This window comes from Dipodomys merriami, unplaced genomic scaffold (genome assembly GCF_024711535.1).
Source record: "Dipodomys merriami isolate MVZ:Mamm:240054 unplaced genomic scaffold, mDipMer1.0.p SCAF_103, whole genome shotgun sequence".
In the NCBI taxonomy this organism is placed as follows: Eukaryota; Metazoa; Chordata; class Mammalia; order Rodentia; family Heteromyidae; genus Dipodomys; species Dipodomys merriami.
The window spans coordinates 2670196-2691051 of record NW_027202305.1 but is presented as its reverse complement, the minus strand read 5'-3'; the positions used below and the strand labels follow the sequence as shown (position 1 = coordinate 2691051).

General features: G+C 49.8%; 2 protein-coding genes across 4 annotated transcripts; both read left to right on the top strand.

Moving 5' to 3' along the window:
• The first annotated feature begins 462 nt into the window (after nucleotides 1-462).
• Nucleotides 463-11715, top strand: LOC138809496 (von Willebrand factor A domain-containing protein 5A-like). 3 transcript variants are annotated; one of them, XM_069996081.1, is made up of 19 exons: nucleotides 463-575; nucleotides 2055-2112; nucleotides 2230-2432; nucleotides 2965-3187; nucleotides 3273-3448; nucleotides 3601-3715; nucleotides 5497-5666; nucleotides 5871-5959; nucleotides 6105-6249; nucleotides 6819-6898; nucleotides 7356-7470; nucleotides 8499-8663; nucleotides 8896-8996; nucleotides 9221-9477; nucleotides 9704-9784; nucleotides 9870-9935; nucleotides 10410-10540; nucleotides 11079-11205; nucleotides 11325-11715. In XM_069996081.1, exons 2-19 carry the CDS (start codon nucleotides 2070-2072, stop codon nucleotides 11426-11428), a joined length of 2391 nt encoding a protein of 796 aa, XP_069852182.1. In that variant the 5' UTR covers nucleotides 463-575; nucleotides 2055-2069; the 3' UTR covers nucleotides 11429-11715. The 3 variants fall into 3 exon arrangements, with proteins under 3 accessions (XP_069852182.1, XP_069852190.1, XP_069852172.1); XM_069996089.1 differs by having other exon boundaries at nucleotides 9870-9947; nucleotides 11349-11715; XM_069996071.1 differs by having other exon boundaries at nucleotides 9870-9947.
• Nucleotides 11716-16195: 4480 nt separating this feature from the next.
• LOC138809649 (olfactory receptor 10D1B-like) lies at nucleotides 16196-17131 on the top strand. Its single transcript, XM_069996412.1, has one exon. The coding sequence runs from the start codon at nucleotides 16196-16198 to the stop codon at nucleotides 17129-17131; it is 936 nt and encodes a 311-aa protein (XP_069852513.1).
• Nucleotides 17132-20856: the final 3725 nt, after the last annotated feature.

Here is a 20856-nt window from a genome sequence, read left to right as displayed (position 1 = left end):
TACCTGGATGCTTTCACACGAGAGCAGAAGTGTGTGCACTGCCTGCCCCTGGGGATGACCTAGGGACCCAAGTCTCAAGTCAGAGGTGAGGGGGTGATGATAGAGAGCCCATAAGGCTCTATAGCAGGAATTTTCACAAAGACAGCTTTGGTCATTAAGACTGATTCAGAAGGATGTGGTTCTAGCATTTTCATCTGATACCCAGATCTCTTCCGTCTATCATCTAATCGGAACTTTGCTGGGGCCAGAGTGAAGGAAAATAAACAGGTGCTCAACTTAAAGACATTTTTTTTTCCTTCCAAAGCAGATGTTTGAGTATCTGCTTAAGAATTTTCCCTCGGTCCCTTAGCCAGATAGACCACTGCATTGTAACTGGTCCCTGGAAGGGGCGGGCCTGGCTGGCTGCAGCTTGGGGTTGGTGACTCAGAGCCGAGGCTGCAGAGGGGGCAGTGAGCAGAGTCCAGCTCCCAGGCCGTGTGCGTCCGTCCGCCGGCCAGGGGCTCCCCCCACCGCCTCCCCAGCGCCGGCCTGTGGATTTGGGGGGCTGCTCTGACTGCGAGCCTGCCGGAGCCCTGGTTTGTGACCCTTGATGATTTCTGCAGTCTTGGGTGGTGGTGAATGGGTGTGAGCACAGGGCGTTTAGCCATCGGTGTGTAATCCCTTCTGACCGCTGTCTGTCTGTCTCCCCATTCCTGACTGCCACCTCTTCTTCCTCAAGGCTCTGGTCTCAATTTTTTTTCTAGGGTTTGTCCCATGGAAGTGAGGCTTTCGGTCATCATGCAGACCCAGTGGGTGTAGCGCCCAGTCCCTCCATGCACGGATGTGGGACTCACCCTGTCCTTTTTGTAAATACCCGGGAAGTGAAAACTTCAGGGCTGAAAATGCCACAGTCATCCTAAATCTCCTCCGTGGCTCCTGCCCGGCAACAGGCTGCTGGGTGTGGCTGCCTGCACCACCCTTCTCCCCCCCTCCCCCTTCCTCCCTCCCTCTCCCCCCATCTCATGTCTCCACTTCTGCAGGTTCCCTCCCAAAGAAACCCTTGGCTCTGTCCTCCATCTACACCACTGCCTCGAATTCAAGGCCTCTCCTTGGTGTCCCCCAGGGCCGCTCTCTCCCGGCAGGAATCTTTCTGAGATTCCATCCAGAGAGACAGAAGTAATCCTTTCCCCCAAATAGTGCTGTGTATACCGGGAATCGCAGGGAAGAGGGCGCAGCATAGCGCATTTCCTCTGCACATAGATTCTGTAGGGGACCCAGGTCTGCTTCTGTCTTCTGCTTGTCAACCTTGGGCAGTACTGCAGCCTGGGAGCTTTGCTTGCCTGATGCAACCCTTCTGCTTTTTGCTCATGTGTGTGCCTCCTGCTTGAAGCTTCCTGCAGGTGTGACGAGACTCTCTCCTTCCCCAGCCCTAGCCTCCTCTGCCTGCCCTCGTATGAATGAGGTGGAAGCCTATTCCATCTCTTCTGGAGCTTTAACTGCTCCTGTGCTTGCTTGGTGCTACTGTCAGAATGTGACATCTATCTGTTGTCTGTCCATCCATCCATCCATCCATCCATCCATAACATTTTCTTGTACATATGCATATACATAGATCAAGAAAGTGTTCTCTTTCTATATATGTTCATATGTATAGGTGTGTATATGTATCTCTCTATAAAAGACATCTCTATATGTATCATAACTTGGCTATGGTGAATAGTGCAGCAATGAACATGGCTGTGTATGTGGCTTTACTGTATCTTTAATTGTGATCTTTTGGATACATGCCCAAGAGTAAACATACTTTTGGAAAGGTGGGCTGGGTATGTGAGGCAGCCCTGAAGTGTCTGAACAGTTTCCTGTGGGGCAGAGCTTGGTAAGTCTTATGGCCCTGGTGGGCGTTTGAAAGGAGCCTTCCTGTTGGCAGCTTTGCCCACTTCTCTCTGCCTTTCCTCTTTCTAGCTGCAGGGTACCCCACTGGATGTGTTCTTCTGCTGGAGATATGCACTTAAGGTGCTGTGTTTGCTGGACCATGTTCAGTGGGGCCCTCTGTTCACAATGAGTCTTTCCCACAGACACTTCATTCCACCATGGTGCGTGCCAGTGGCCTACTCGCTGGTCAGAACAAGCCAGGTAAGCCTGCCCGGCGACACCTCCTCACCCCGTCTCTGGGGTGCTTAGCAAAGTCCCTGGGTTATGGATGGCAGTATAGGAAAGCTTGCTGAGCTCCGTTACCTGATCTCGCCTCAGTGGCACTGAAGAGCATCTCTGTGGACTTATCCATCCATGAGTTCGTGGCCGGCGTGTCTGCAACCCTGAACTATGAAAACGAGGAGAAAGTCCCTCTGGAGGCCTTCTTTGTCTTCCCCATGGATGAAGACTCTGCTGTCTACAGCTTCGAGGCGCTCGTGGATGAGAAGAAGATTGTGGCGGAATTGCAGGACAAGATGAAGGTAATGAGGGGGACCCGTTCCCTCCTCACTTCTTATTTCCTGAAGACACACTCTTCAGAGTGCCATGAAACCCAGCCTTGCCAATGGCCAATGGCCACCTCTTTTATTGCTTGCCTAAAAGAGAAATAATAATAATAATAATAATTAATAATAATACACGAAGAATACCAGTAGAGGGGTAAGGGGACTCAATTAGAGGCATCTGAAGCGGACCTGTGAAATCCAGAGGGCCATGGCATGCCTCTCACTGCTCAGGGCCGTGTGGTGCTCTGGACTATGACGGGGTCAGGGCTGTGTGGCGCTCTGGACTATGATGGGGTCTGTAGGCCATGCTCTGCTGCTCAGGGCCGTGTGGTGCTCTGGACTATGACGGTGTCAGGGCCGTGTGGTGCTCTGGACTATGATGGGGTCAGGGCCGTGTGGTGCTCTGGACTATGACGGGGTCAGGGCTGTGTGGTGCTCTGGACTACAATGGGGTCTGTAGGCCGTGCTCTGCACTTGTCCTTAGCCTCTGTCTTCCTGCTCTCCCAAGGCCCAGAAAAAGTACGAGGAGGCCCTGGCCCAGGGCTTCCAGGCGTATTTGCTGGAGGAGGACGCCTGCTCCCGGGACGTGTTCCGCTGCAACGTGGGGAACCTGCAGCCGGGCTCCAGGGTGGCCCTCACCCTGCGGTACGTCCAGGAGCTGCCCCTGGAGGCAGACGGGGCCCTGCGCTACGTGCTCCCCACCATCCTCAACCCCAGATACCACCTGTCAGGTGAGAGCCCCTGCCCGGGCTGCCGCGGGGTCTCACGGTAACAGTAACGCTGGCAGGCTGACCAGCACGGAGGTCCGCTTTGCAGCTCTGCCTGCGGACAGCAGCCTGGACCTGAAGACCCCGCTCACGCCCCTGGAGCAGCTGCCCTACACGCTGAGCATGTGTGCCACACTCAGCTCCCAGCTCGGCATCCAGCGGGTCCAGTCCAACTGCGCCCTGAGCCCCATCCTGTTCCTTGGCCAGGACAAGACCCGCGCTCAGGTAGTGGTGGGTCCTCACATTCTGGGCCGGGTGCTTGCCCAGCCCTTCCTGGATCTTCCTGGCTTTCCCTGTTGGCAGTGAGCCACCTCGTGCCAATCCCGGGAGAAGCCCTGGCCCAGCTCTGACCCCGCCCTTTGCTGGCCCCCACGCAGGTCTCCTTGGCAGAAGGGCACAGGTTCGATCGCGATGTGGAGCTCCTGATCTATTACTCGGAGGTGCACAGCCCCCGCGTGGCTGTGGAGCTGGGCGGGGCAGAGGCCAAGCCAGGTACCTCCTTCCTCAAGTTCACCGTTCAGTATGGTGATTTCCGCAGCATCAGGTGGGGCTGGGTCTGAGTAGAGCCCTCACCTGAGTCCCTGAACGAGAGCACAGCATGGGTAATCATAGTGGCAAGTGCCCCTGGGTTCCTGCCAGCAGGGCTGAGTCTGGGGAGGTCCTGGGGCTGAGATGGAAGAACAGAGCCTGAGGGCACGGAGTCTGCCTAAAAGAACTGCAGAACAGAAACACATCCTGTGCCCATTGTGAACCCGGTGTGCGTGAACAGAAACACATCCTGTGCCCATCGTGAACCCGGTGTGCATGAACAGAAACACATCCTGTGCCCATTGTGAACCCAGTGTGCATGAACAGAAACACATCCTGTGCCCATCGTGAACCCGGTGTGCGTGAACAGAAACACATCCTGTGCCCATCGTGAACCCGGTGTGCGTGAACAGAAACACATCCTGTGCCCATCGTGAACCCGGTGTGCATGAACAGAAACACATCCTGTGCCTGTTGTGAACCCAGTGTGCGTGAACAGAAACACATCCTGTGCCCATTGTGAACCCGGTGTGCATGAACAGAAACACATCCTGTGCCCATTGTGAACCCGGTGTGCATGAACAGAAACACATCCTGTGCCCATTGTGAACCCGGTGTGCATGAACAGAAACACATCCTGTGCCCATTGTGAACCCAGTGTGCATGAACAGAAACACATCCTGTGCCCGTCGTGAACCTGGTGTGCATGAACAGAAACACATCCTGTGCCCATCGTGAACCCGGTGTGCGTGAACTCACACAGGTCTCACGGCAGCCTGATTATTCCAGAGTTCTGCTCTCATTAAAATCAGCTGCGTCTCAGCACAACCGCCATCTACCCACACGTACCAACTGCTGCCTTCCATTCTACACCCAGAGACCTGAGCCCCGCCAGGGCATTTTCTGACTGATGTGCTGTCCCATGTTTTCTGTCAAAGTCGTTTGATTAGGCGTGTCCCATGGATACGCCCCTAGTTAAACAGAGTCCATTCCCTGTCAGAATTCCAGCCCCAAAGGGCAGAACTATCATGCTGGCCGAACTCTGAAAGCATAGGGAGTGGGAGAAGCCTGTGTTCTCTTCCATCATCAGCACTAATGAGCCCTGATCACTTAATTTCTGTCTCTAGACTAGTGATTCATATCTAGACTCAACTTTCATTTGCTTCTCAAACACAAACCGCAGCTGTGGCTTGAAACTGATGCACAGAGTTGTCTCCTATGACCTAACGTTGCTCATTGGTTCCAAGGGAGCTGCCTAAATGAAGTGGATGGGGCTGTTGGTGTGGGGCCCCGTGACCGCTCTGTCATTGGTTTGAGGCTCAGGATCACCACCTTTTTGGTCAGATTACAGTGGAACCCCTGTGATGACTACCCACCCATGTGACTTGCAGGGAAGGCTTACCTTTTCGGATGAACGTGTCTCCTTCTTTGGGCCACTCTTGGGATATGATTTCTAGTACATTCCTTCCCTTGCTAACTTGCTGGTGAACTGGCACACAGGGCACAAATTGTCATGTTCCCTCCTGCCTGCGAACCCCACCTCCCTTCTGCTCTTTCACGGGAATCTATCCCACTTCCCACCGCTGCTGCAAGCGGAAACATCACCAGCATCATCGAACACCAGGAGTTAGACTGGGGTTTCCCCAGTCAAATCCACTTTGATTGATGGGGGTGGGGGGGGGAGGGAGAGGGGCTTGGGGGGTGTCTTTGGGAATCTTTACCTCCGAGGTCTGTGCTGTGTTCAGACACCCTCATGGGGGACCCGTGTGCCATGGTGAGCTTCTACCCCGAAATCCCAGAAGTGGAGACCTCGAGGAGCTGTGGAGAGTTCGTCTTCCTCATGGATCGCTCGGGCAGCATGCAGTGCCCCATGGGAAAAGAGAATCGCTCCCAAATGCGCATAGACGCCGCCAAGGTAAAAGCAATGCTCACTCTGCCGTGGGAGTCCCGTGTTCACGTGGGGATGGGTCCGAGGGGTTCGGTGGGGCCGCGTGGACGCCTCCTCCAGCAGCTAGGACAGCGGGGAGGCCACCCTGGGGGTCGTCAGGGTCAAGGGTCCTGTGGGCATCTGTCTGTCCCCGCGGGCTCTCATGTTGCCTCCTCTCCCGCTCCCCTTCAGGAGACGCTGATCCTGCTGCTCAAGAGCCTGCCGATGGGCTGCTATTTCAACATCTATGGATTTGGCTCTTCCTATGAGGTGTTCTTCCCGTAAGTTTCTGGGAAGTCCCCCCTGCCATAACAACATGTAAAAGAAAGGAATCCTTATTTGCATGGGTGAGTGTAGAGCTGGCACGGCCATGGGGTGCCAGGTGCCGTGGTGGCGTCACCTGCCCGGCGCGCTTGCGTCTGTCAGGGAGAGTGTGAGGTACACTCAGAAGACGATGGAGGTGGCGGTGGAGAGAGTCAAGCTCATGTCGGCGGACCTCGGGGGCACTGAGATCCTGACACCCCTGCAGAACGTGTTCCGAGGGCGACCCATCCCAGGCCACCCGCTCCAGGTGAGACGTGTCACAGCTAAAGCAAGGTGGAAAGAGGGAAAACTCGGTGCACGAATCCATGCCTCCGAGCCTCCTGGCTGGGCTGTGGAAACGTGGCCCTGTCGGATTCGGCCTTTTCTCACACCACGAAGAGATATGATGAGAACGGGCACTGGTCTTCCTCCTCAGGGGCACGCCGGGGACCATGATTCCTTTGTGCTGGGGTCTAAATTTTCAGGGGAAGCTGGAATTGGAAGGGGCGGAGACATCCAGGGATCTGAACAGACCCAAACCTACTCTGGTTATGTGTGCGAGAAAAGCCAAAGAGCAAAAACACAAACTGAACAGTCCAATAGGTTCTACTTGGGAAGCCAATCTGGGCAGGGCAGCCAAGACCTCTTCAGGCTGGCTGGAGGGTCTGTTTGAATATCAGGCAGAAAGAGGTGACGTACTTTTCCATCTACATGGAACACAGGGATCCAATGATAGTTTGAAGAGGCATTAGAGCCTCTTAAGTTAGATAGTTCAGGTTCCATGTCCTTAAAATGAATCAGACATACACTTGTTGAATATTGTCTTTCTTTGTGCAGGTTTTTGTCTTTACTGATGGAGAAGTTGCTGAGACTTTTAGCGTAATTAAAGAAGTTAAGTTCAACAGCAAAAAGCACAGGTACGACCAAACGTTATGTTATCCAGGTGACTGGGAAGAGAGGCTTCCAAGACTGTGTGGGGGTGGTGCTGGCCATGCTTTCTACCTTTCCCAGGGTTCTCAGGAGAACCTGGTGGTCAGAGAGACCAGGGCTCCAATGCCCATTCTACCATTTAATAGGACAGCCATATTGGACTGATTTCTAACATACTGGGGGCCTGAGATCTTCACCTGAAAAATAAAGCAGAGGACTTCTCCTTAGGAGACTCTTGATCATGCAATCATAGCACTTATTTATAGCATTTCTTTACATGGGTCCCAGCAGATGCTCAATAAATGGTGCTAATGTATTTTTGGTTGAGAAAGTATACTATCTCTCTCTTTGTGTGTAGACCTCTGAGTGTTCATTTGGTAATTCCCTTTTTGAGGGCCTGTCTCTGATCTCCATCCTTTCAATTTTTTCTTTTAATAATTGCAGGTGTTTCTCATTTGGTATTGGAGAAGGCGCCTCCACCAGCTTAATAAAAAACATTGCCCGGGTGTCAGGGGGCACTGCCGAGTTCATCACGGGCAAGGACAGAATGCAGTCAAAGGTGAGGAGCGGTACCGTGGCACCGGCCCTGGTAGCTACAAGAGGGAAGACGAAATACTGACAAGAATTTGAGGGGCTTCCATCGACAACCAGAACTGGGAACACTGAGTTTTGGTGTCAGGTTTGAGACTCCGTGTCTCTTCATTACTGTAGCCCATCACCATGGAAACAATACAGAATGAAGGAAAAGGAACAAGTCTGAGGCTGGAGAGGGTGATAGTGATACTTTTATGAATATGCATAAAGAGACATCATCTCTGGTTGTATTTTTCAAGACCCTCTTTCTCACTGGGTGTTTATATAATTTCCTTCTTTAGAGGAATGTTTCCCAAACATTCACTTCATTCACATTTATGTTAAATCTTTCAGCTTTAGCTTTACTATGTGCAGAGCAAAAGAAATCCTTAATTCAAATAGAAGGTTTAGGGTCAAACATAACACATTATATCACATACCCCTGACGCACTGTAAATACTTAGTTAATAGTAACTATCATGGCTATTCTTTTTTTGCTCTCTCCAGTTTTTCCCTCCCATCCTACCTACAAGTTGTACAGTTCATATTTAATATAGTGTCCAGAGAGTACCACTGTTGCGTTTGTTCACCATTCGTCCTTTCATTTCTGTGCCTCCCAAAGATATATAAATGAACAAATAGAACAAAAAGAAACAAAAAACAAACACAGCAGAAAAGGAAAAAAACCCTCTCGTTTCCATTTCCTGGAGCTGGTTTTATATGATCGGAGGCACAGCGGCCTGGCGCCTTTGTGTCCCTCCCCTAAGTACATCCTCCTTTGGTCTCACAGTGGGTGAAGGCCTGGAGTCCTGTATCATTTGTCATGTCCCAGGTATTTCAATCTAGCTTCTGCCTGTGAGAGGAAATGCGTGCCGTTTGTCTCTCTGAGCTTGGCTTACATCACTTACCATGATTTGTTTCAGGTCCGTCCATTTCCCTGCAAATGACACCAGATGATCGCTGGTATTCTTACCAGCCTGTCTTGTTTTCTTTCTTCCTCCTCTCCTGCCCCAGGCCCTCAGGTCTCTGCAGCGGTCTCTGCAGTCTGTGGTAGAAGACGTCTCTCTGAGCTGGGATTTGCCTTCTGATCTGTCCACCAGCATGATTTCCCCCGAGCAGACCACCATCTTTAGGGGTCAGAGGTTAATCATTTATGCCCAGCTGAGTGGGGTGATGCCGGTGAGCCCCCGTTTCTGTCTACTTGTCTTCTCACTGCTCTGGCAATTTGATTACTGAATGGCTCTCAGGGAGCCCTTGTCCTTGTCAGGTAGTGTTTACCCTGAGTTCCCATCCCTTCCGGTCCTGGCTTTCCTTGATGCCCGGTTCCCGGCAGGGCATTTCCAGGCCCTGAGCGGGGGAGTTTTCCCGGGGCCATCTCCTTTGCTCACATCTGCTCTTCTCTTATTTGTAGCCATCGGAGGCTACAGGAGAGGTATGCCTGAAGTACACCCTGCAGGGCAAGAGTTTCGAGAGTAAGGTGACATTTTTGCTACAACCCAAGCCTGATGCCAAGTAAGAATTCTCCCTTTTCTTCTCCCCCCCCCCCTTTTCTCTTCCCGCCTCTGATTAAATTCCGGAACCCAAGCATTTTGCTACAATCTGTGTTCTTTTCTAATCCGTTCCGGTCTGCTTTCTCTTCGGCTCTGGCCTTCCCTCTCCGTTATGCATAGCTCCCAAGGCCGAGGCAGGCAAGTGGTTCTTCTCTTCCTCTACAGCTCAGGAATTTTCCCTTTCAGCCTCACCATTCATCGCCTTGCTGCAAAGTCCTTAATCCAAACCAAAGACCTGGGCTTCCGTGAGACCATAGGCAGAAATAAGATTGAGGTGCTGAACCTGAGCCTGGAGTCTGGGGTCATGAGTTCCTTCACAGCGTTTGTCGCCATCAACAAGGAGCTCAACGAGCCGGTCCAGGGGCCCATGGCGCACAGGGAGGTTCCGCGGCCCGTGCTGTTCTCCACGTCCACCGCCGCCAGGGCCCAGTGCTACAGCAGAGGTGAGCCCAGTCCCGCCAGGTGTGGGGCACGGGGAGCCCTGGACAGCAGAACACTGTACAGAAAAGGACAGAGGTCCGGGAAGTGGGGGGCTTCACTTCGTATGTGATGGGAATGTCAGAGGGCTTGTGGGAAGAAGAGCGAGGCGGGAGGCCTCGGACCTGATTGTCGCCACCTGCCACGGAGAGCAGGTGCAGCCTGTCTCAACCTCTCTCTGGGGTTTTTCAGCCTTGGCAGCAACTTCATCCTCGTTGCGTAACCCCGGGCGCCAGCGCTCTTGCTGTGCCACCATGACCTACCAGAGTTGCGGTGAGTGTGGGCCTGCAGGGCTGGAGACCCGACGGTCGCTGTGCCGCCATCTCCAGGGACGATGGCTTTTCTGTCACCCTTCTAGATGCGGTGAAAGCTCCTTTTCTCAGCCAGAACACACAGGCATCCAGCTCCAAAGGCGGCCATAAGAGTGAGTTGGGCTGTAAGTTCACTTCTCTGATCTGTGGGGACTGATCTGCCCTTGATCTTCACAGCTCTGCTGTCCTAGAGCTTTCTCTTCCCAGGAGGGAAATGACTTGAAGTGCAGTAGCTGCAGGTGAGGTTTGTCCAGCTTTTAGAGTCAGTGCATGAAACCATCACCCCACCGGAGCCGACAGTGGCTCCATTGAACACAGCCTATCTGTTCTCTCTGCCTACACAGACGGCATGCAGGTGGGGCCTTACCTCTGCACAACCGGGCTGCCTTCCTTGTTTAGATCTTAGATCCAGGGACGGCCCTTTCACGCGCTGGTTTGGAGGACAGCTGTAGAGGCTGTCTGGTGGCTTTGTCTCTGCAGCGCTCCTGCTCCAGCCTGTCCCTGGGATTAGCAGCTTACCTCAGGGTGCGGAGAAGGCAATAGCTCTGTCATCACCCATCCTTTCTCGTTTTATCTTCTTCCCAAAGTCCGCAGAGAGACTTCAATTATGTTCCTGGTGTATCTGCAAAATGCAGATGGTTCTTGGAACCTGGACGGAGCTCTGGCTCAGGTCCTTGGTCTCAATTTCGAGGACATGCAGACTTCCTACCCTGATGAGGTAAGAGTCAAAGGAAAAACACAGGGGAAAGTCTTTGAGGGAGTGAGGTGAGTAGAGAAGCTCAGAGTGGATTGGGGGCCATTCAGATAGGAGAAGACATGGTAGGCATAAATGAAATCCGTGTCGAACAAAGAAGAGTTTAAAAGTTTTTGAAGTTAAAGCAGAAAGAACAAGGAATTAGCAGGACAGGCAGTAGGAATCATGTTCAGAGTGATGGATGGCAAAGGGAAAGCAAATCCCCGCTTCCACTCTGGTTCTATTCCCAGCCAGTCCTCCTGGTGGAGGAAGTGAACATTACTTTAGGCCTTTCTAGTACTGTCCCACTCACTTCCCTGGGTCTAAAACTTAAGCACCTTCACCCTAAGATCCAGTGGGCTGTTGCTCTGGGCTCCGGACCTGGTTTTATGCCTGGCAAGCAGGCATCGGAAGCTGAGCGAGGAGGGACCCGGCTCAGTGTGGCAGGGGAGGCTGGGGTGGGGGCTGGCCTCTAGGGGCTCCCTGCCCGGTCTGCAGTCTCAGGTCTCTGTCTGTCACGCAGCAAGTGGACGGCTCAGACTGGGCAACAATGCTGGCCGTGCTCTGGCTGCATGCAAACTGCAGGGACCTGAAAGATGAGTGGCACCTTCTGGAAAGGAAGGCGGTGTCGTGGCTCCACGACCACGCAGGTAAGCGCACAGCCTGCGCCCTACATCACATCCACGCAGCTAAGCGCACAGCCCGCGCCCCGCGTCTCCCTGGGCAGCCAGCTCCTCATCTATGCCCACGGTCCGCCCTGCCCCGCCAGCCTGGCTCAGGCCTTTCTCCCCAGGCCCCGGCGTACCCATGCTTGTGAAGAAAGGCAATGCTTTCCTGAAGTCCTCCGTGAACCCCCGGCTCTTCACCCGCTGAGGAGGAGGAGGAGGAGAAGAGGGGCTTCCTCTAGGCTAACGCGGTTTCCTCCTCCATCTCCTGCTGTGATACAGTTTGCTGTTTCGTGCCCGTTTGAATCAGTTTTGTGCTGTAAATGGAAGGATGCCCACAGCCTCTCCCCGGACCTTAAGTCAGGGTTAACAGCAGTTGTGTGTGAACCTGAACCTGGATCTCACCGTGTTTGTTTCTTACCCTTAGGCTTCGTTGAAATAGCTCTCCTTGATGTGCTGTTCCTTAAAAATCAACATTGTTGTTATTAAAGTGATAATGCCTATGTGCTCTTGGTTAAGTCTGGTTTTTTAAAAGATTAATTTATTGAACCAGGTGCCAGTAGCTCACGCTTGTAATCTTAACTACTCAAGAGGCTGAGAGCTGAAAATTGTTGTTCTAAGCCAGCTTGGGCAGGAAAGTCTGTGAGACTCATCTCCAATTAAACACTAGAAAACTGCAAGTGGTTCTGTGTCTCAAAGTGTCAGAGCACTAGCCTTGAGCGAAAGAGCTCAAGGACAGTGACCAGGCCCTGAGCTCAAACCCCATGACCAACAAAAATAAAATATAATAAAATTTTAGCTTATTTTCACCCTACGTAGTTCTTCCAGGATTCAAAGTGTTATTTAATATTCTCACCTTCGAGGAAAGATGAACATTTGTAGAGGTTTACCAAGAGTCTCTCTCTCTTCTTCTTATAATGTGACATAACTGGGCAAGTGCTTGGATTTGATTGCCTAGCATGGAAAAGCTTACAGGTCTAATTTGAGGCTCCATTTCACAAGCCAATGTATATACACCACTCAGGCTGGCTTAATGGATACAGTAAGGCCCTTCGACTATTACCAAGTCTTTGTCCAAAATATCATCTTTTCAGCTATGTATAGAATTACCATCCTTGCTAAAGTTTTGTAAATAGACCAAATTTCTTGAGACTAGAATTATTTTGCCAAAAAACCACCCCAAGTCAAAAAAAAACTTAGTTTTTGCTATACTTCATTTTAGAAAAAAAGGGTGACTGTGAAAGATGGTTTTATTTCAGCAAAAGCCTCTAGCATCCCCGTGGTGACACTCCAGTAGAGGCTGGCAGTGTGAGGCTGGTGGAGACGCGCCCAGATCTGCAGGATGAGCTCGCAGCGCAGCGCGGCTCTCACGGGGGCAGCTGGGAGGCTGAGGCACTTTAGGAATCAGATGATGGCGGGTGGAAAGTGAGCTAAGTTTAGGAACACCCGGGCTTTCCTGTGGGCCTAACTTCAGGCAACTTCCTAGGTCCTTCTTTATAAAATGAGGCTAGGATGACCTGCTTGATTCAGTCTTTGATAATTAACCCAGTGGATAATGAGATTGCAGCAAGTGAGAATTTGAAAATTGGAATGAGTAATAAACTTGCCTTTTTGGTAGCTTCAAGAAAACAGATACATCATTTCAGTTTTGAGATGCAGCACAACTATTGTCAACCCTGCTTCCTTGTTTAAAACGATTCAATTGATACTAAATGTTCTACTATAAAAAATCTGGGGCTGGGCCCTGGTGGCTCACGCCTGTAATCCCAGCTACTCAGGAGGCAGAGATCTGAGCATCATCGTTCAAAGCCAGCCCTGGCAGGAAAGTCTGAGTGACTCTTATCTCCAATCAACTACCAGAAAAAAAAAATGGAAGTGGAGCTGTGGTTCAAAGTGGTAGGGTGCCAGCTTTGAGCAAAAGGGCTCAGGAGCATTCCCCTGGCCCTGAGTTCAAGCCCCATGACAAATAACAACAACAATGTGGGAAATACTGCCAGCTCGATACCTTTCTGGTTAGATTTGAGAGAATGGTCGCAGAGCCCATGGTCATTTTTGTAACAACTATTATGTATATGTGTTATATCTCTTGCAGTGTAAGTCAGCCTAATTCAGCATTAATTTGAAGGTCCACTCGTATTTCATTAGATCATTACTGAAATTGTATATTTTTATTAACTTTTTTGTTTTGTTAAATAATATAGTCCACTTCATAAAGATTTTTTGGAAGATGAAATGCACTAATGAGATTAAATGAGTGCTACATTAATGTGTAGTACTTAGCAAGTGATAAGAGCTTACAGTTAATGGTTAACTAAATATTATGTATTATGTTTTTCTTTTAAGACATAAATATATCAATCATTTTATGAGCTGGGTCTTATTATTTTAGGATTTATTCTGATGGTTGATGCACAATAAGTAGTTACTAAATGACTGTAATTTTGCCTTAAATGGCAATTTTTCTTTGCTTATTAGCCTTCTTTACATTATATTCTTTCAGTAGTTGTACAGAAGGGTTACCAATCAACATGCCAGTTTATCTAGGTTGATACCATGCCTTTCATTGCTTCCCCATTCCTCCCAGTCCCACCCCTCCCCCCGATCTTTCTGGTGTCACTGGCTATGCCCGGGACACAACGGTGGGCTCTTCCATCCTCCCCTCATCCCCGTCCTCACCTGCCTCCCCACACATGTCTCCAGTTCCAGCCTCCGTATTCATTTTGTTAGACTGTAAGTTAGTTGTTCAGCAGAGCTCCACCATGTGAATTCTCTCCTGCATGCACCATGCTTCCGCTAATACATTTTCTCTTCATCCCTGCTTTTTGAAGATTTTAAAAATTAGCATCTATTATTCATACAGGAGGATTCTGTTTTGACATTTCTATATAATCACCCGAAGTATCCTAAACCAACTCACCCCTCCATCACTTCCTGCCCCTCACCCCTCCATCACCCTCACCCCTCCATCACTCCCTACCCCTCACCCCTCCATCACCCCTCACCCCTCCATCACCCCTCACCCCTCCATCATCCCCCTTACCCCTCCATCATCCCTTACCCCTCCATCATCCCCTCACCCCTCCATCATCCCCCTTACCCCTCCATCATCCCCCTCACCCCTCCATCATCCCCCTCACCCCTCCATCATCCCCCTTACTCCTCCATCATCCCCTCACCCGTCCTTTACCCCCTCATCCCTCCATCACACCACTCACCCCTCCATTATCCCCTTATCCCCTTCATCATTCCCCTCACCCCTCCATCATCCCCTCACCCCTCCATCGCTCCCCTGGCCCCTGCTGGCCTCTGAGTCCATTCTGCCAGGCAGGCAATCTGTGGACACACTTCTCTCATGGAGCGTCTCCTTCCAGGAGGTCATTGCCGTTTGCTCGCCATCGCATGAGGAATAAAGTTGACAAAGGAATTGCTCCCTCAGCGCTGGCACCGAGTCCCAGTGGGCTTAAGAGGGTTGGGAAATTACTCTGAGTTCAGGGAGGTGGCGGCTGTGTGCGGGGCGGGGCTGCAGGAGCCCCTGGAGACCTCAGTCTTCACAGTCAGGGACCGCAGGCCCAGCCCAGAGCACTGTGCTTCACACAGGAGCTGCGAGGGTCAGCTCCTAACCGCGCTCCAGAAACCCCAAGCTTCCAGGTAGACTGTGAGTGTTTGACCTTCTGTATCTCGTTCTTAGGTTCTCCCCCCCCAGACACACACACACACACACACACACACACACACACACACACACACACACACACACACACACACACACACACACACACACACACACACACACACACACACACACACACACACACACACACACACACGGACCTTTCTGGTTCTTAGGAATTTTCTTTTCCTGAAGTGGGCTTTAAAATCCATCCAGACTTGGAGTCAGCGTGGGCCAGGTGTGGAGTCAGAGTGTGTTCTGACCCAGGAGGGAAGAGGAGCTCCCAGAGGCTGTGTTGCCCACACGCTGCAGGTGCGCTGGGCTTGCTCACACCTCAGAGGCTGGCGAGTTCTCTCCTGACTCTTCATCCTGCCTGGTTCTAGGACAGTGCTGTGTAACGTACTGTCTCCATCACCACCTTCAATGATAAGCCGTATTTTTAGACCATGGAGCCAGTGCTTGGAACATAGTAAAACTTCCTGAACTGGTACAGAGGCACGTATGTGCCCATGCACATGTGTGGCGTGGGAGACCGTAACACTCATGATACAAGATGTCAGCTAGTTGACTCTATAGAGTGATTTCATAAAAAAATGATTTGCAGATGACAGAGGTGCAACATTCAGCGAAAGCACTTATAGAACTAAGCTTCAGATACATTGATCAGAGACACAGAGTAAGAGACTCGTAGACTAAATCATTAGCATTTTTCATCTCGGTCAATTCGTCATGTGTCCTGGGATAGCAAGGGTATGTTCATAATGAGGATGATGCTTTTACTATTACGGTTTTTGTTGTTCACAGCTTATGAAGTTATGCCTATGAAACACACCACGTAAATGATCTTGACTAATATAGCTCATAGGCTACAAAGTCAGATTTCTATTCATTGCTCTGGTGTGTAAATATAATTTTATTCCTGTTATTTTTTCAGAGGGTGAAACAGGAGTTTGTTACTTACAGATAGCACAAGAACACCAAATGTAAACATGCTCAAAGAAAGCCAAGCCCTAGAAAAACATTTTTGACTCAAGAATATTTTTGAAAATGTCAATAAACTTTCTGGTCTTGATGTGGAAACCATTAGCCTTTGCAAAATATTTCCTCCAGAGGCCACATAAACTGACTCTGAAACAGGTGTTTTGTATTATCTGAGAGATTTACAACAACCTTTCTAACAAGACAGGCTGGGGCTTGTTAAAAGACAGAAATAACGCCCTCAGCAGTAAAACGTTTTATAGTCAGACACTGGGGTGCAGATTTGGGAGTCTTGGAATCTTTTCAAAGTCAGGCTTTCTCACAGTGATGAGGAATGTGTCAGTGGTGACAGAGTTCGTCCTGCTGGGCATCCCGCACACGGAGGGCCTGGAAACCATACTCTTCCTCCTGTTCCTGGCCTTCTATGTCTTCACCCTGCTGGGAAACCTGCTCATCTTCCTGGCCATTGTCTCCTCCCCCCGGCTGCACACACCCATGTACTTCTTCCTGTGCAAGCTGTCTATTTTTGATATATTCTTCCCCTCGGTGAGCTCCCCCAAGATGCTCTTCTACCTTGTGGGGAACAGCCGAGTGATTTCCTACTCGGGGTGCGTGTCCCAGCTCTTCTTCTACCACTTCCTGGGCTGCACCGAGTGCTTCCTGTACACGGTGATGGCCTACGACCGCTTCGTGGCCATCTGCTTTCCTCTGCGCTACTCCACCATCATGAGCCACAGAGTGTGTGCCATCCTGGCGCTGGGCACCTCCTTCTGTGGCTGCATCCAGGCCATCTTTCTAACTGTGCTGACCTTCCAGCTGCCCTACTGCGGCCCCAACGAGGTGGACTATTACTTCTGCGACATCCCGGTGATGCTGAAGCTGGCCTGCGCAGACACCTCGTCCCTGGAGCTGGTGGGGTTGGTCAGCGTGGGCCTCATGCCCCTCAGCTGCTTCCTCCTCATCCTGGCCTCCTACAGCTGCATCGTGGGCTCCATCCTGCGCATCCGCTCTGCAGAGGGCCGGCGCCGGGCCTTCTCCACCTGCAGCGCCCACCTCACGGCCATCCTCCTCTCCTTTATGCCGGTGGTCCTCATCTACCTGCAGCCCATCCCCAATCCCTGGCTGAATGCAACCGTTCAGGTCCTGAATAACCTGGTCACCCCCATGCTGAATCCTTTGATTTACAGCCTCAGGAATAAAGAGGTGAAGTCCTCGCTGAGGAGGGTCCTGCATCGATTGGGCTTCCTTCCTGAGGAGTCATGAAGGCAGCGGTTCAATCCACGCACACGGCACAGCACAAAGGATCTCATAAGTATTTCTGAATTTGAGAAGCACGGGTATTTGTACTATCATCTCCATTCTGTAATACGAGGAGCTAAGATGCCAAGATGACTTTCTGACTCTACGGCCTGTGTGCTTATGGAACGCACACTGCAATGGGGGGGGGGGGGGGCGTACTTTTCTCAGTAAACAGAACCACCCAGACCTTCTGCTTGACAACCTTCAGTTTTGTCATCTTTCTTTTCACACATCCTTCTTCCTTTTCCTCTTCATCATGGTGATTTCTCATGGAGGTGGCCATGAAGGTCTCCTCCAAGGCCTGCCGTGACTTTATTCTTCTGGATTTTGATGCACATGTAAAAGAGATGTAATCCTATAGTTTCAAATAGTGTCATATGAACAGTGTTGAAACAAGAAAAGAACTCATTACCTTATGTAACTGTAATCCCTCTGTACATCACCTTTACAATAACAATTTTTTAAAAAGTTATATGAAAAAAAGGCCTTCTGTTGTCTGATTTCTGGCTAAGACTGACAGCAGGTCTTTCCTAGGTGAAGCAAAGGTAGGCATGTCCTTCACCACTGACCCAGCCATCTGTGGGCTTAGACTCGAAGCAGACGCTGGTGTGGAGCCTTGGCGGGTGAATGAGGAGAGGGTAGACAGAGGGCCACGAAGAGGGGCTACGTCAGGAGTCCAGGTTATGAGCCAGCACGTGTCTTACTCACTGATGGCAGTGCGGATCCTGTCCAATCCAGACTGTTGTTCTGTTGTGTTGTTGGCTTCTTTGTCTCCTGAACAGATTTGACTTTGCTTTTTGCATTTCTTGACTTCCCCCCCCCTCCTCTCTCTCTCTCTCTCTCTCTCTCTCTCTCTCTCTCTCTCTCTCTCTCTCTCTCTCTCTCTCTCTCTTGCTCTCATTCTCTGTGTTGCTGAAGTACGCTACGACTGACATTTCAGTCTGGTAGTTTTCAACTCATGAGACTTCTCCTTGGAACCAGCCCTTCAGGAACACTAGTGACATAAAACATTGTTTATGAGTAGTGTTTAAGTATGTGGTGAGCTTTACAATCAAATCTTTAGACTGCCCGCTCAGGCACTGACCTTCTGAGTCACTGGGGAACTCTGAGTACGGTCTTGTCAAAGGAGCGACCAGGACAAAGACCTTCCCTTACAGGGTCATTGTGAGGATCAAAGAATGTTATCCAGGCCCAGGGCTTAGCTTATTTATAAGCTAGCTAGCATGTTAGCTAATTAGTCCGGGTTTTCCAGAGATGAGCCCAACAGATACACATACAAAATGCCCTAGATTGACCCAGTTACATCCTAATTAAGCTACGGTAAGTTGAAGGTGTTGTCAGGTGACAGTCCATTTACTAGACCTAGCATACCTGTCACCGTCACTTGGCCACACAGTAGTAAACAGCTGGTCACACTGGTTGTCTATCCTGTGGATCTGGTGCAGATGATGGAGCTGAGGTTCTCCACCACTGCCCAACACTGCAAGATGGTGACACTGCATATAGTCCATGGAGGAAGAGGTCAAGGTTCAAAGTGGAAAGTACAATTTTTAGTGCACATACAGCATTCGTACCACTTGAAAGTAAAAAACTAAATAAATAAATCAAAAGTAAAACTATCATAAGTTGAAGACTTTGTGTCTGTCTCTGTGTGTGTATGTGTGTATATGTGTGTGAGTGTGTGTGTGTGTGTGTGTGTGTGAGTGTGTGTGTGTGTGTTATCAGAAACTGGTTAACAGATTTGGAGGCTAAGAAATGCCAAGATTTGGAGCTGGCCAGTGGAGCTGCTGGTGTAAATTCAGTGTAACTCTGCCTGACTGTGAAAGCGTGAGAAGCAGACAAGCCAGGGGTACACATTCTAGTCTAAGGGCGGGCTGTCCTGCTATCAGTCAGACCACTGAGTTCTTGTCCACTTAGCGTCTTTGTGCCAGGCCTTCCACTGATGGAGGGGGGGAGGGGAGCCACCCACAGAGGCAGGGCAAGCTCTACTTTGTGTAGTGACTGAAACGTTACTGTCATTGTGCACACCTGCACAAATGCTCAGAGTAAGATTTGCCCAAGTATCTGGACATTCTGTTGCCAAACCAAGTTAACACATAAAAATGAACCAATAGAGCCAGTGTTGTATAGACTACAGCATTTGAATATATAATGCTTTCTGGGTTCACTTACATTCACACAGTAGAATTCTAGTCCTCAGTTCTCTTTAACATAAGGCTCATGAGCTGCTGAGCCCTAACACATGATAGAAGTATTGGAGGTTGTATCATAATTACATAGTCCATGTCAATTCAATGTGTATTTGGGCTTTAGCTACAAATAACAAATTGTAGGCAAAAATATAATGACAAGGTAAGAAAAAATAGTAGAGAACATGAGCCTGTTTTAAACTGACTGACATTCTCAGGAAACATCAGTAGTGACAACCTTCCTAACTTGTAATAACCACTGGACGTTAAGAACTTGTCAACAATAGCATAGTTATAAGATTAAAGGTCATATTCGATTGGAGAGGGTTTCAGTTAGATGCACAAACTCAGACTCAAATTATAACTGCAGATAGAAAAGGAAACAATAAGGCTAACCACCAGGCCATCTTTGAGATACCAAGAGAATATAAAAGTTTTGTTGTGATCAGCTAAGATTTGTAGTATTTGACATGAGTTGAGTACTGTGTTTAGTCCTTTGTAGTTTCATCTACTTAACTCTCATAATAAGACTAGGAAGCGCAGACTAATTGATATTATCTCTATCTTACAGATGGGAAAATTGGATTAGGCAACTTGTTCAAAACTAATCACGTGGTCCTGCTATTCCCAAGCCCAATCATCATCATTTGTTGAAACTCAGATAATAGTGCTTCTTTCTTAAATTAGATAATGGAAGGATCTTAATAAGAAACATATTTACAAAAATGCGAACCGCTTACATCAACTTGCCATAGCTCCCACAGGGATTCACAGAGAAGAAAACTTTTCACATTAATTAATCTCAGTGGTATCACTCCTGCGAGATACCTCTCAAGCTCATTACAACTTTGAATTTTTTTCCCTCTCATTTTTGGTCCTTATTTGTGGGTTGTGTCAAGGGGCAGCGTCGGTTAATAAGACAGGGAAAATTGGCCTGAGCAATGCAAAAAAAAAAAAAGTTTATTCAAGTGTTTATGCCTCATGGCTCTCTCTGCAATTGCAGCTCAGGGAAAGCTAACCATGAATGTGACCTCACAGGAGCCTGAGGCTCTGCCCGTTTGCCTGCTGTGGACAGCTTTACTGAAGTTGATTCTTCCTAAAACGCTCGTACTTCCCAGCCTCCCTATGTCTCTTCATATCCGAGCTAGTGATAAAAATCGCACTCACCAGTTACAATGCAATTGGTAGTGGTAATGGGGAATTACAAAGGTGGACACGGAGCCTTGGGAAGGCCTTGGCTCCCGCAGCTCTGTGCTGTGTGCAGGATGCGCTCACCGTGCAGCAATGCCACTGGCAGCTGGCGATCATATTTCAGGGTTCAGAAGTGGCTTTGCCCAGCACATGGCGAAGAACAAGAATTAAAACCCGAGCCACAGGGCCTGCGTGAGCAATTGGAGACTTGGTGAATTTCAGGATGGAATGCAGAAGGCTTAACTTACCAACCATGACGACCCTCATGGTTTGGATGAACCGGAGACTTGCTGGTTCTTTCCATCAGCC

Coding starts and splice junctions, on each gene's coding strand:
- LOC138809496 (XM_069996071.1), top strand. CDS start 2,070: ATGGTGCGTGCCAGTGGCCTACTCGCTGGTCAGAACAAGCCAG. Junction 5,667..5,870: donor TGCGCATAGACGCCGCCAAG/GTAAAAGCAATG, acceptor GCTCCCCTTCAG/GAGACGCTGATCCTGCTGCT. Junction 11,206..11,324: donor GTGGCTCCACGACCACGCAG/GTAAGCGCACAG, acceptor CTGCCCCGCCAG/CCTGGCTCAGGCCTTTCTCC.
- LOC138809649 (XM_069996412.1), top strand. CDS start 16,196: ATGAGGAATGTGTCAGTGGTGACAGAGTTCGTCCTGCTGGGCATCCCG.